Consider the following 13,760-nt stretch of genomic DNA (forward strand, 5'->3'; position numbering starts at 1 on the left):
TCCTCCCCTCCTCCCCTCTTCCCCCTCCCCTCTCCTCTCTTTTCTTTGTTTCTCCTACCAAGGATGGAACCACACCAGAGCTTTCACACTGAGATGCATCCCTTTCCCTTGACACAGGGTCTTACTAAGTTGCCCATGCAAGACTTGAACTTGCATTCATCGTGCCTCAGCCTCCCAAGTGTTGGGTTTACAGATGTACACCACCATATTTCGCTTTATTTTCTTGATGTTCTGCAGAGGGCAAACATTTTTTTTTTAAGTCCAATTAGTCAAGTTTTTGTAGTGAACCAAATATATATACTCTCAGAGTTGTTTCTGAGCCTAACATAACCACTTCCATGTTAACCTCTGAGTCACCTCACTGACACAGACGTGCCGTTACCCATGACAACGTCCTTGAGCAGAGTGGTGACATGATCTGTCGCCTAACATCTTGTGACAGCTTGTGATATACAGATCCGCTTTGAAGCTAATGGTATCCTTATCTCAAGAATGTCCTGTTGCAGCAGTTGCGCGCTCTGGAATTCCCCCATAGAATTGCCCCCTCTTTTTTTGTCTTTATATACATTTGCTGTGCCTAAAATAAACCAGACCTTGACAAGCCTCTGCTTGGTCTCCTTTCTGCGCTTTTGTCCCATTTCCAGGTATCTCCCCTTCTCGAGCTCTGCTAATTACGAGCCCTGCTGGCCGGGGCAAGTGGCGCCCGAACGTGGGGCTCGAGACACGGGGTCTTCACCTGGTGGACGCTGCTCGGAAGATCAGCCGATCGACCCCAGGACCTCCGCCTTGTTGGTGAGTTTGGCTCCGTGTACAGTCCGCTCAGACCCACCCATCTGAGAAAGCGACCTGTGAGGTGAGTGAGCAGCGCGAACTATGGGACAAAAATTAAGTACACATCAGTTGTTTGTTGAAGGTTTAAAATCTTCCTTAAAGACGCAGTGAGTTCGGGTTAAGAAAAAGGATTTAATGAACTTCTTCAAATTTGTAGAAGAGACTTATCCTTGGTTTCCTCTTGAAGGAACTGTCGACGAGAAACGTTGGAACAGAGTCAAAGATTGTTTTAATGATTCCCTGACGAGGATTTCCGGGTAGAATCTAAGTTCTTTTTCTTTTATATGGCACCTGTGTGTCTTGTCTGTGTCCTGTCTGTTGAGTGTTAACCTTAGATTCATTCCTAGGAACAAAATGGGAGGATCAAGCTCCAAAAATACCCCATTGGACTATTTTCTCATTAACTTTAAAATTGGTTTTTTTTCCCTTGAGCAAGAGGATAACTACGGGGTTAAATTTTCTCATGGAAAGCTTCACTCCCTGTGTCAACGCGACTCCCACCAGAGCAAGCGACTGTCTGCCTCCTTGAAAGGGAAAAGGCACGCCCCCCAGGATTTCCTGGGTTCCCTTTCTAGGACGAGGAGGCCAGCTCACCAGTAATGGGACAGAAAGAAAATGAATGGATAAAATCCTCTGTCTAAATGGTGAGATCCCCTGGGTTGCTCCCTAGTTTGTCTTTGGAAGGGGCCTCAGGGAGGGAATATACTAACCTCTTATATTACTATCTGTGAAAGAGACTTAATTAGGAGAATAAATAAAACACTCCAGGCTTTAAGAGCTCCAAGGCCAACACTGTGTTATCAGCCTGATGCTGCCTGCAAGGGTCTGGAATCCAAAACAAAGCCAGAGAAACTGCAATTGTGTTTTACCAGACATCAAAAGAGATTTTACAAGGGAAATCAAGTTATAAAATTTTAACTATTTGATTTAAGTTTAATTGGTGTGCTCTAAACATTTCTTGTGCATTGCAAATTCTTGAATTGTGATTATAAGGTTAACTTGCTCTTTTCTGTACTTTGTTGATAAAAACTCAAGGTTAATACTGTTCTATTGGCAGCCAGTCAAATTTAAAATATAACAATCTGAGAACAACAACAAAAAAAGGACACTTTAAGCTGAAGTTTATTATAGAAGGTTAATAGTAAATGAGACAAAAAAACATTAGAAAAGCTGTAAGAGTTATACTTTTGACATGAAAGGTTTTTATATGCTCATCTTGTTAAAAAAACAGGTAAAGAAACATATACAAAACCAGAAGGCCTAAGTATATAGAGGTATATGGAAATCATTTATTTATGTTTGCTTGTTGGTTTCAAGTTTGTTATAAAAGGTTTACAATTATAGTCAAGAAGAGTACTCATTCCTTTAACCCTAAGTCTACAAGAGATCTGTATTAATTTTGACCTGCAAAAATTTTGACTAGTCATAACAAAAAGATTTTATAATTCAATTGGCCAAAACCATCTGAGTGCACTCGTTAAAATTGTCTTATATGTTTGTCTGTCTTAAGTGTTATATGTTTGTCTGTTTTAAATGTTCAAAGATGTTTATATGTTCTTTATCAAAATGATGTCAAAAACAAATAGATTGTTGATTTCTACAACCTGGCTTTATAGGATCAAATAAAAAACTTAAAAGATAATTAAATATAACCTTTAAGTTTGGATACGCTCCTTTTGGTAAATAAAGAAGCAGCTGCTCAGAGAATTTATTCTAATCTTTGTTCACTAATGGGAGCCACCAAAATAATTTTCATAGCCTTAAAAAGATATGCCTTGTTAAAAATGTTGTTAAAAATGTCTATATTGGTTATCATCAAAGGTCTAAATTATAAATATGTTATTATAACATGTTTCTGATGGTTATCTTCAAAATATACTATTTTCTGTTAAAAAAAAAAAGGGAAGATCCTGTTGATACAAAGCTACATTACAGGACATAAGAATTCATTATTATTGCCACTTTTCTGGTATACAAAATGTATTCATATTGTTTGACCATGCAGGTTTTCCAACATATTTATGATAATAACCTTTTGGTCCAGATATTCTCCGTTCTCTTCTGCTCCACCTACTTATGGTTACAGATATGTTTATAGACCTACCACTATCCCTGAACAGCTTGATGCTGGGTTTCCACTGAGGAGACTGGATTAGGACCCCAACCCTGAAGCAGCAGAGAAAACTCCAGGATGTGTTTCAGTGCACAAGCGGAAATCTCATTCCAAAAAGCAAAGTTTCCCTTCTTTATCCAGAATGAGGATTTATGGGACTGGTAAACCTCCACTATCCTTAATACTATGATTTTATGGAAAATATGTTATGTTACTATCCCCCGGAAAGGTTATTTAATGATACATCTCGAAAGTCTTGGACTGGTCATTTCGAAATTCCACAAACTTAAGCTTATCTGCAGGACTTTGGAAAACAGATTCACGTTTTCCTCAAACCAACATTTGGAAACCTGCTACTACATTGGGAGAAATACGCTTATTGTCAGATGTCAAAGTTACTAGCCTTAGTTTGAATGTTTTTGACATGGGGCCTCTAATATGTGAAATATCATAAATACTGTGTTATCTCAAATCAGATTTATATACAGCACAAAACATTACATGCACTCTTGGCCTTTAAAGAAGGTTCCTCTGAAAATTTGGGTATTTACCTCGCTCAGATAAAAAGAGAGCTTCAATGAGGGTCCGGAAAGTCAAAGACGGGTAAGAGGAAAAGGTTTGACTGATCAACCTAAGACAGGGGCTTCTGTTAAATCTTCATCATGTTATAGACCTATAAAACAGATGACCCCAATGATGGGTAAGACAGCCAAATGCTTTTCCCAACCTAAGACAGGCTCGGACATACCCTTAAAAAACATCAAAATTTATAAAAACAAAGGAGGAATTATTGGGCGCTGGCCTACGAGCTGGCAGGAATGCTGCCATCCTAAGCTAAGTGGAACCATTTTAGAGTTGTTTCTGTTTTAGTGACTAAGTTTCTGTTTCCTAAGACTGTAGTTCCTTATCTTTGTTACCCCACCTTTATAATTGCCAAGGTTACTATTACCCATGATAGTTTATGTTTATGCCTATTTCTTCTTATCTTGCTAAGACATTTTGTGCTGCTCTGAAGTTTCTCAAACTTAACAACCTTCAAGTTTTTTGAGTCATCTGGTGTTTTATGACGTCCTGACTCTATAGAAGTTTCCTAATGCTTGTTTTAGGTCAGATAAGATTGTTATGATATTATCATATCCCCTCCTCTTAGGTTTGTGTTTTTTTGCTTTAAAAGTCTGACAATGGCCCAGCCTTCATGGCTAAAGTGTCTAAACTAATTAGCCTAAGCATTGGAATTAGATGGAATTTACATTGTGCTTACAGACCTCAAAGTTCAGGACAGGTAGAAAGAACTAACAGAACACTAAAAGAGATTTTAACTAAATTGAGCCTAGAGACTGAATTAAGTTGGGTGGAGCTTCTCCCTTTTGCTCTGTTGCATATTCGATGTACTCCCAAGCCTCCTCTGAATCTGTCTCGCCCTTCAAGAACAATGTTGTTTTTATGCAAATAAGTCTGATATTGTCAGGGATAAAATTAAAACCTTACAGAAAGATTTAGAAAAGTGCAGAAAAGAATTATATGAGAATCCTTTTTGGACTGGGGTCAATGGATTTTTGCCTTATCTCCTCCCTTTACTAGGGCCTTTATTAGGGCTCTTAATATTATTAACTATAGGGCCTCTATTATTTAATAGACTCATGGCCTTTATCAAACAACAGATAGATACCATGCAAGCTAAGTCCATCCAAATTCATTATCATCGCCTCAATTTGATTGATCAAGGCTATCCAGAAGAGGATTGTCCACCTGACTCCTGCTAAGGAATAATCTCCTTTAAATCCTGATAAACCTCCCTCGGAACTTGTCAGTACCCAGAGCTGACATATCCCAAAGCGGATATAGGCACCTACAGAGGCCCGGGACAAAGTACCCGAGGAAGGATGAGACAAACTTGCTTGTCTTTCTGGGTTCTTTGAGGAGCAAGCTTGGTTGCATAGGGGCTGATGCCTAAAGTCCAAAACATGTTTGTGACTGCCCCTCCCCGAAAATCGGCATCAAAAAAGAACTCGGAGACCTGGCCTCTACTCCCCCTCTATGGTTAAAGCCTACTGACAAGATCAGGGCACCTGGGATAGCTTTTCTAAACTAATTGGCCTCCGCTCCTGGCTTGCATGATATATATCTCTTCATTTATTATTGTAAAAAGGGAAGAGATGTAGTGAACCAAATATATATACTCTCAGAGTTGTTTCTGAGCCTAACATAACCACCTCCATGTTAACCTCTGAGTCACCTCACTGACACGGACGTGCCGTTACCCATGACAACGGCCTTGAGCAGAGCGGTGACATGATCTGTCGCCTAACAACATCTTGTGACAGCTTGTGATATATAGATCCGCTTTGAAGCTAATGGTATCCTTATCTCAAGAATGTCCTGTTGCAGCAGTTGCGCGCTCTGGAATTCCCCCATAGAATTGCCCCCTCTTTTTTTGTCTTTATATACGTTTGCTGTGCCTAAAATAAACGAGACCTTGACAAGCCTCTGCTTGGTCTCCTTCTTTCTGAGCCTTTTTTGTCCCATTTCCAGGTATCTCCCCTTCTCGAGCTCTGCTAATTACGAGCCCTGCTGGCTGGGGCAGGTTTTCTTTGATGTATGTGAGACCTTTTTACCTAGCTGAGGGTCAAAAGGATTTCATGTTTTACAAATAGTTTTCATGTTTTACATTTATAGTTATAAAATTTTTGACTTCAATTTTGTAAGTGGTCTAATGTACAGATCAAGGTTCAATTTTTTCCCTTGGATGCCTAAGTGTTCTAGCACTAAGCCATTAACTGTCTTTTCTTCATTGATTGATTGCCTTCAATCTTTGTCAAAAATCAGTCATGCATGTGTGTGGATCCATTTCTATATTGTCTTGTCTGTTCCATTGGGCTATGCATCTATTTTTATGTAATGCCATACTGTTTTCATTACTAAATTGTATATATATATATTTTGGCAGGGGTACCAAGATCGAACTTGGGTCCTTGCGCTTGCAAGGCAGGCAGTGGCACCACTGAGCTAAATCCCCGGTCCACTAAATTGTATATTATAAATTAGAATTTGATAGTGTGAGTCCTCTGACTTTGTTTATCTTTTTTGAAACTGTTTAAGAAAATTTTAATGAAGGGTACAGAGTCATCAAATGTTAACAGGTTACAAAATGGTTATAAACATGCAACTTTAATGTAGTGATATTTAGCAGAATTGCAGAAGAAGCCATTTTCTCCAGCATGTTTCACTTGAAACTGACAGTTCTGTTTGTCCGTGGCATAACTCATGGTGCTAGGATTATTAAAATTGCTTTTAAAATAAATATGAATCAATATTCTTTGAGTGTGGTGCTTGTCTGTAATCCCAGCACTCAGGAGGCTGAGGCAGGAGGATCACCAACAGAGTTCAAGGCCATTCTGGGATACATAGTGAGTTCAAGGTCAGCCTAAACTACATAGCACAGCCCTGTCTCAAAAAAAAAAAAAAATCATTGAGTACATTTTATTGTATAATTTTGATAATTCACATTTAAGGATATCTTTCTCTTTCATACTAAATTAATCTGTGGATTAACTTATTACCCTCATTTAAAAATGTTGTAACAGAGAGGAAAAAATCCCTATAGCTAAAACCTCAGAAGCCCTGTTTATTTTCTTGTTCAGATGAGAAGAAAGTTGATACACCGAGTGAGGATGAAACAGTGTCTAATATATTTGAAGACTTTAAGCTCTTTCTTCCTCATCTAAAGAAAATCAAAAGAATTTATCCTAAAGTAATCATTGGCCAAGGGAAAACAGGCGGTAAGAAACTTCAGAATTGAAAAACTGAATAGATATTTTGATATTTGAGGAGAATACTTTTACGTTTGAAAGTGTAATTCATTAATATCATAGGCAGGTGGAGAGGAGACCACCAGCCTACCGGGCATTCAGAAGGCTCTGCCTATCAACAGCCAGGTTATTATCTGGTCTAGCAGAAAAACACAGTTGTATAAATATTTAGTGATTTGATTCAAAATTTTATTTCAATACAGATACATTGAAAATGAGTCACTATGCGTCAAATATACTTTAAGCCTCCACTAAATACTTGACAAAGCTTTTCTCTTTGGTCTTGAAAACCTGTTTTGTACTTGGCTGTTCTCCTATCTCCCCATCTTTTTGGGAACCCAGGTTAGCAAAAGTTTTACAGAGAGACAATGCTTCACCCTTAAAGCATGAGCTCAGTTACACAAAATAAGGGAAAAAACAGTGGCGATTGAAGCAAGGCTATTGGGCCCAAGGTCAGAACTGTATCCGACAGCAGTTAATGACTTAGTGCTGGAACACTAACAGAAGCCATCCCAAGAATTGTACCAAGACAGTGCGTCCCACCCCTTGAAGCTTGATTCCTGTGTCACACTGCCTATAAGAATCAATTTCAGGTGCACTGTAGGGCCAAAATGAAAGAAAAATAATAGGCCTTCTTGAAGATAACTTGGGAGAATGTTCTTAGGGCCTAGAGATATAAACAAAGATTTCTCGAACCCCAAAAGGATGAACTACAAAGGAAATGATGACTAAAATGTACTACATTAAAATTAAGAATTTCTGCACATTAGAGACACAGTATTAAAAAGGGAACCCAGAATGAGTGATGATATTTTTACCACACATTATAAACCCATAGGCTCATCTTCAGAATATATCATGATATAAACCAGTAAAGGAGCCAGGCGTGGTGGTTCACATCTATATTCCCAGCACACTGTTGAAGAAGGAAGGGTACAGTAAGCTCAAGGTCAACCTAATGGCTCTAATGTTCAAATTCAATGGTAATCAGCAAAACACTAATTTTTGCAGCCATTTCCAAGGTTCAGTCTTTCTTTCTTTCTTTCTTTCTTTCTTTCTTTCTTTCTTTCTTTCTTTCTCTCTCTCTCTCTCTCTCTCTCTCTCTCTCTCTCTCTCTCTCTTATTTTTGACACAGGGTCTCACTCTGTAGTTGAGACTGGTCTGGAACTCATTATGTAGCCCAGGCTGGTCTCGAACTCACAGAGATCCTCCTGCCTCAGCCTCCTGAATGCTGGGATTACAGGTGTGCACCACCACGCCCAGCTGGTCTCTTTCTTTAAATAAACATTTCTCACTTTGTTGTATGTTATGGCCCTAAAATAATTATTTCACCCATTTCTTTTTTAGTTTTCTAGCTGCTCTTTAGGAAGATTATTTTCTGAGTCCCTCACTTAGCCATTCTGGAAGTTCTTCTCCTCATTTTCAAGGTGGAGAAACGGAGGATGGAGAAGCTGCGCTCCACTCACACAGCTAGGAGCTGGGGCCACCACGATTGGATACGGGCAGAATTCCTTGTTGAAATCTCAATGCAGTGCTCCTTCAGCGTAATATGGGGCTGGTCTTCCTCAGTGCTTCACTTATTATTGGGCAATGAAAGCCACTTAAGGGCATGAAGTTATTCCACAAGCCACTTAGAAATTACTTCAAACATTTTTCTCACTGATGAAAACATTTTATAGTCTTTTCACTGTTGTGGAGTATATTTAATACATTGACTAAAATATAAATGAGAATTCCCTCCAACAGAAAACGTAAGATGCGATGACATAGGGTTATTCTTATAATGCAGTTTCAAATGCTATTTTTATTAGCGTAAGACAAACCCAAACAAAGAAGTACAGAACTGATGTTGCTGTGTTTTGATTTGTGCCTTGAGACGATGCTTCCGTACTCCTGTGTCTGCAGTTTCTTTTGCACTAGGCATTCCCACTGTCAGCAGAGGAAATCACACTTACCTGAAGCAAACGCTGAACTCCATTGTCACCAGGATCACACCTCTGGAAGAGAAGGATTGTGTAGTGATTGTTTCTGTTTCAGATGTATGTATGAAAAATAAGAAGTTCTTATTCTCTCCCTATTGTTTCCAAATTCCCTTCCTCAGTGGGAATCACTTTATCATTTTAAATTTTTATTCTAAAATTTAAAAACAATGGAACCCACACATGCCTTTTTTGGGTTGCAGACAATATATGTAATACTTTCTGACACCACTGAGAAAGAAATACGTAAGTCTACAAAGAAAACAAAATGGTTTAATGTAGGGTAGATAATTTTGCTAAATTTGAATGACATCTAATATAGCATTCCTGTATACTATAAGATACAGAAATTATATTTACAAACAACACTAAAATTATTATTATTATTATTATTATTATTTATTTATTTATTTTTTTTTTTGGTACTGGGGATCGAACTTGGATCCTTGCACTTGCAAGGCAGGCGGTGGGAACCACTGAGCCAAATCCCCAGCCTCAAACAACACTAAAATTGATGCTTTGGTAATAAGATCTGCTTAGCTCAATAAAACATTGGTATGTTGCTGGGCATGGTGGCACATGCCTGTAATTCCAGCATGTGGGAAACTGAGGCAGAAGGAATCACCATGAATTTAAGGCCAGCCTGGGAACCTAGAGAGTTGAAGGACTATTAATAGTAATATTTTTTAAAGTTGGTGTAAATATATATATATATATCTCCAGAAATAATTTATATTAAGCCACAATAATTACCATTAATTGAAGAACTCCTTCTTATGCCTGAGGAATTGTGGATAATTGTTGTAGACGTTATTTACAACCTGTGTTTACAGCCTTGTAAAGTAGGTACGTGATCGTACAGGGGAAGGAACAAGAACTTAAAGAACGTTAAGTAATTTGCTCAGTAATTAAAGATTTCTCTAATCTAGATTTCTCTAATGGCTCCAGAGATTTCTATTTTAACCCTAATGCCTTAGGGTAATCACTGTATAATTTGAAAATTTGAGTAAAATGATATAGTGCTATGTATATGTCAGTACCATATGACTTTTTGGAGGGAATTTGTGGCCTAAGCCAGCACACTGTTTGATGTTCAAAGAGCAAGTTCACAAGGTTTAGGACAGAAGAAACTTTGGGATTCAAACTGAGCAATACTGGCACAAAACTGCAGTGTAATTTTAAAGCAAGCCTATTATCATATAACATTCAGAAAATGAAGACATTGTCCATAAGAATAGTTCTTTAAAATAAGTCATTCCAATAAGACCATTTTTAGAGCAAAATACTTTTAGATATAGAACATTCTGTGTATTAATTAAGCATAAAATGGATGGTAATTTTTCATATTGTGGGAAGGGATGAAGGATAAAATATTTTCTGTATTCAAGTCACATTTTAAAAAATACATGGTTTTTGAAAAATTTCTTATAAAAAGTGAAAAAGCTGGAAAATGTGTGGACCTTAACATTCCACATACAGCTTTATAGACAACAAAAATTCTTTTAATAATAAAATCATAAAGCGGCTTACTTTCATTGAATTTTTCCTCATTTTTAGAGCAATGGAGATTATGCAAAATCTGTTGTTGACATGATTACGAAAAGGTAAGTGTTGCATGGTACATTATAAAATTAGCCATTTACTCATCTTTCCAACCTATTCTTTTGTTCCATAGTAATAGTATTTCTTAGTGATCATATGCTTTGTCATGAACGTCGCTGTGCAGAAACAATCTGTAGCTGTTGTTAAAGCTGTGATGAGGTATAAACTACACCTACTTACTAGAATTCACAGGTTATTGTTGTCATAATATATAACCTTCATGAAGTCTACTGCCACGGACAGAATCTGCTAAATAGTGTTCAAAACACTATTGTATTCCCTACGGCATGAGGTACAATCGTTGTAACCAGCCAGAGCACATACTGGTGAATCCATAAAAAGCTATTTTAGCAAGCAAGAGGCTATAGAAGATACTCAGCCTTCCAAATTCTTATGCTCAAATGGGCACTACAATTCGTGAAAAACAAATCACCGTGGGAGGCTGTCGTGATCAAATGGTATGGGGAAGGCAATACAAGAATATACAGAAGTCGTATTTAACTATTTTTCCTAACAGAAAAGCATTTTCTTATCTGGGAGTAGCCACTCACACGTGCAGTGTCAGGGCTCTGAGGGATGACGTAGGAGAATGACAAGTTCAAGATCCGCCTGGACAATTCAGCAACTTAGTGAGACCCTGTCTCAAAATTTTAAAAGGCCGAGGATGTAATTCAATCCTCAGTACTCTTCCACACACACATACACAAAAGAAAAGGAAAAAAAAAAAAAGACTTTTTCAAGAAGCTAGAAATTGAGTTGAATCTAAATGTGTAAGTAGGCCTTCTTCAGGAAGACTAGAATACACTGCACTTTAAAGCATTGAAATCATCAAGGATTAAAGCATTTCACTTCTGTGAGACAATTTATTGAGAATAGTTTAAATAGTGCTTACCTTTTTGTTGTCATGTAACTCAAAACCTAACACCTGCTCTATACCCTGGCAAATTGTTATACTTCTGAGCACAAATCAGGTTCCAGCATTTTATCATTGGCAGTTCCAGGGTCATGGACGTATTCTCTGAGTTTCTTTACTGAGAAGCTTACTTTAGCAGCATCACCTCCTGCCAAAGTGTGACCTGCATTTCACAGCCACCGCCTTCCTCATTGATCTCGATGACAAATTCACCCTGACCAACTTCCCTTTGCTGTGGATCTGAGGTGTCACGCAGTGGAAGCTGTCAACATTCCAATGGGCAACTAGCTCGTAATCACATTAGTTACTGCCTGCATTATTGCTTTCTGCACCTTCATGCCACATGAATTTGTCTGCGGCTAGGAGACTCCTGAGACTGTAAGTGACGTGAGTAACAGATGCACAGTGACCAGTTGCCTGCCGACTTTGAACGCAGAGCTGGGATTAGTCACTGATGTGCACCTGTTTTTTTCTGTAGCTGTCTGGGCACTGAACTTTGTGCCCTGCATGATTACTGAGTTAATACACTATGGTGACTGACAGTCTGAAAAGAACCGTTGGGGAGACTGCTATTATCTGACACAGTAATTGTGATTGAGACATTCAGAACAACGTAGTTGAAACTGCCAGTTTTACACAGTGTTGAGGTCATGTGTATAAAACTTTGTCGTGCTTTTTATTTTAGGCAAAGAAAAATAAACATTTTCTCGAGAACTTAACATTTTAATAAACAATGCAATACCTAAACTTAAATTCTTTTTAGAATTGTATTACTTGTCTCTAAAGGAAGATTTTTAAAGTTCTATCTGGTCTCCCATTCTTTATCTTGATGATAACAAGATTCACATTACAACTTTTGTGAGCAGTATTTTTGTATTTTAGTGATGTCCTTGTTGGTTTATCAGTATTAACTTTTAAAAATAAAGATGCTAAAAAAAAACCAACATATAGTTCTCCAAACAGTTGTCAGTAAGCGTCAGTTACAGCCTTCACTTTCTGTTATTCTATCTTTAGAAGCCACATTGCTATTTTCAAAAGGACTTTTATTAAATATAAACTTATACATTTAAAAACTATCTAATGTTATTGCTTTCTTGGAGTTATTGTCAATGTGGTGCTGGATTTGAAGCCAGAACCTTGCACAAAGACTGAGCTCCTTCCCAGTCACAAATGCCTGTTTTTAATAAGAATGATGCCACAGATCACCTATCTTATTCTTATTTTTATGGAGATTATCCAGTTTTATCCATTAAATAACATACAAGCTTTTTGCTTTAATCATATTAATTTTATTATTTAAGAAGACATCAAGGAGGATGTAATGCAGTACAGAATTTATCAATGACACTAGAAAGGGAAAGACAGAATAATGTCTTGTGACAAATGGATAGAAGGAAAATACTAAAAATTTCACTTAAATTATTAGAATAAAAAGAAAGGGAAAATTATAGCTGGCACAAGTGTAGCCTTTTTAAAATTTATTTATTTACTTTTTGTACCAGGGATTGAACTCAGGACCTTAAGCTTGTGAGGCAGGCGCAGTGCCACCGAGCTAAATCCCTGGCCCTGTTGCTTTTTTTTGAGTGTACAAAAATACATGGCTTTAGTTAAAAATTCCTTTTACCCCAACTCTTTTGTGCTATTATTCTTATGAAGACAAGTAAGACTTAAATGTTTTTGATTTTTAAACTGTTAGCGAAGGGCTGGGGATTTAGCTCTGTGGAACTGCACCTGCCTGGCAAGCACAAGGTCCTGAGTTCGATTTCCTATACCACAAAATATATATATAACTCTAGCAAAAAACAGCACAATAAACATTGTGCTATCAGTAAATGCAATAGAAGGGGAGGTTTGAGTTTTTACAGGTGATTGTGGTTTCTCTTTTTCCCTAGGGAAAATGTAAAGCACAAAAGGAGAAAATGTGCAAGCAGTATAAACCTTCTCTTTTCCAGCACGTGGGTATACATTCATCATTCACTGAACAAGAACAATACTTGAAAGTAAGATTTTTGAAGTGTAACTTTGGTAATATGTAATGTTTTATGTGCTTGTAAAATACCATTTAGAGAAGGTGTGGTAATGTGAGAAAGATGATGAAAAATGGTGGCTTAAGCACCATTCTTCTATGACACAACTGTATGTTATGAAGAGTGTTTATAAACTTAGCAAACATCTTTAAAGATCCAGTTATCTGTTGTGGTAAGAAAAATTCAGGCTACGTTAACTTCTTGGCCTTACTTTTGTCATTTGTGCAATTCAAATAATACAACTCAAAAGCGTTTTGAAAATCACAATAACATTCACTATTTTCATATAAAATCCAAAATTTTAAACAAAATGATACATTGTTATAAATTATAAATTTAGAGACTATTTCAAACCCTTATTATTTAATTTAAATGAATCAATATTTTGATTTATATCACTGTTAACCAGATGAAGAAAAATTTATTTTTTTTCATTGAGTTTTTTGGTACTTTTTAAGTATACAGTACAGTTGCATTCATCATTGG

The 13,760-nt window shown here is 37.2% G+C and overlaps 1 protein-coding gene across 1 annotated transcript in view; it reads left to right on the forward strand.

The window, feature by feature from the left end:
* Positions 1-13,524, forward strand: part of Mgat4d (MGAT4 family member D) — a 27,146-nt gene extending 13,622 nt beyond the window's left edge. Inside the window, 5 exon segments of the mRNA XM_019205527.2 lie at positions 6,586-6,723; positions 8,659-8,792; positions 10,290-10,336; positions 13,140-13,158; positions 13,161-13,524. Of these exon segments, the coding sequence (XP_019061072.1) occupies positions 6,586-6,723; positions 8,659-8,792; positions 10,290-10,336; positions 13,140-13,158; positions 13,161-13,283 (461 nt within the window). The 3' untranslated portion in view covers positions 13,284-13,524.
* The last annotated feature ends 236 nt before the right edge of the window (positions 13,525-13,760 follow it).

Source organism: Fukomys damarensis, unplaced genomic scaffold (assembly GCF_012274545.1).
Source record: "Fukomys damarensis isolate Sample0158 unplaced genomic scaffold, DMR_v1.0_HiC HiC_scaffold_38, whole genome shotgun sequence".
Lineage (NCBI taxonomy): Eukaryota > Metazoa > Chordata > Mammalia > Rodentia > Bathyergidae > Fukomys > Fukomys damarensis.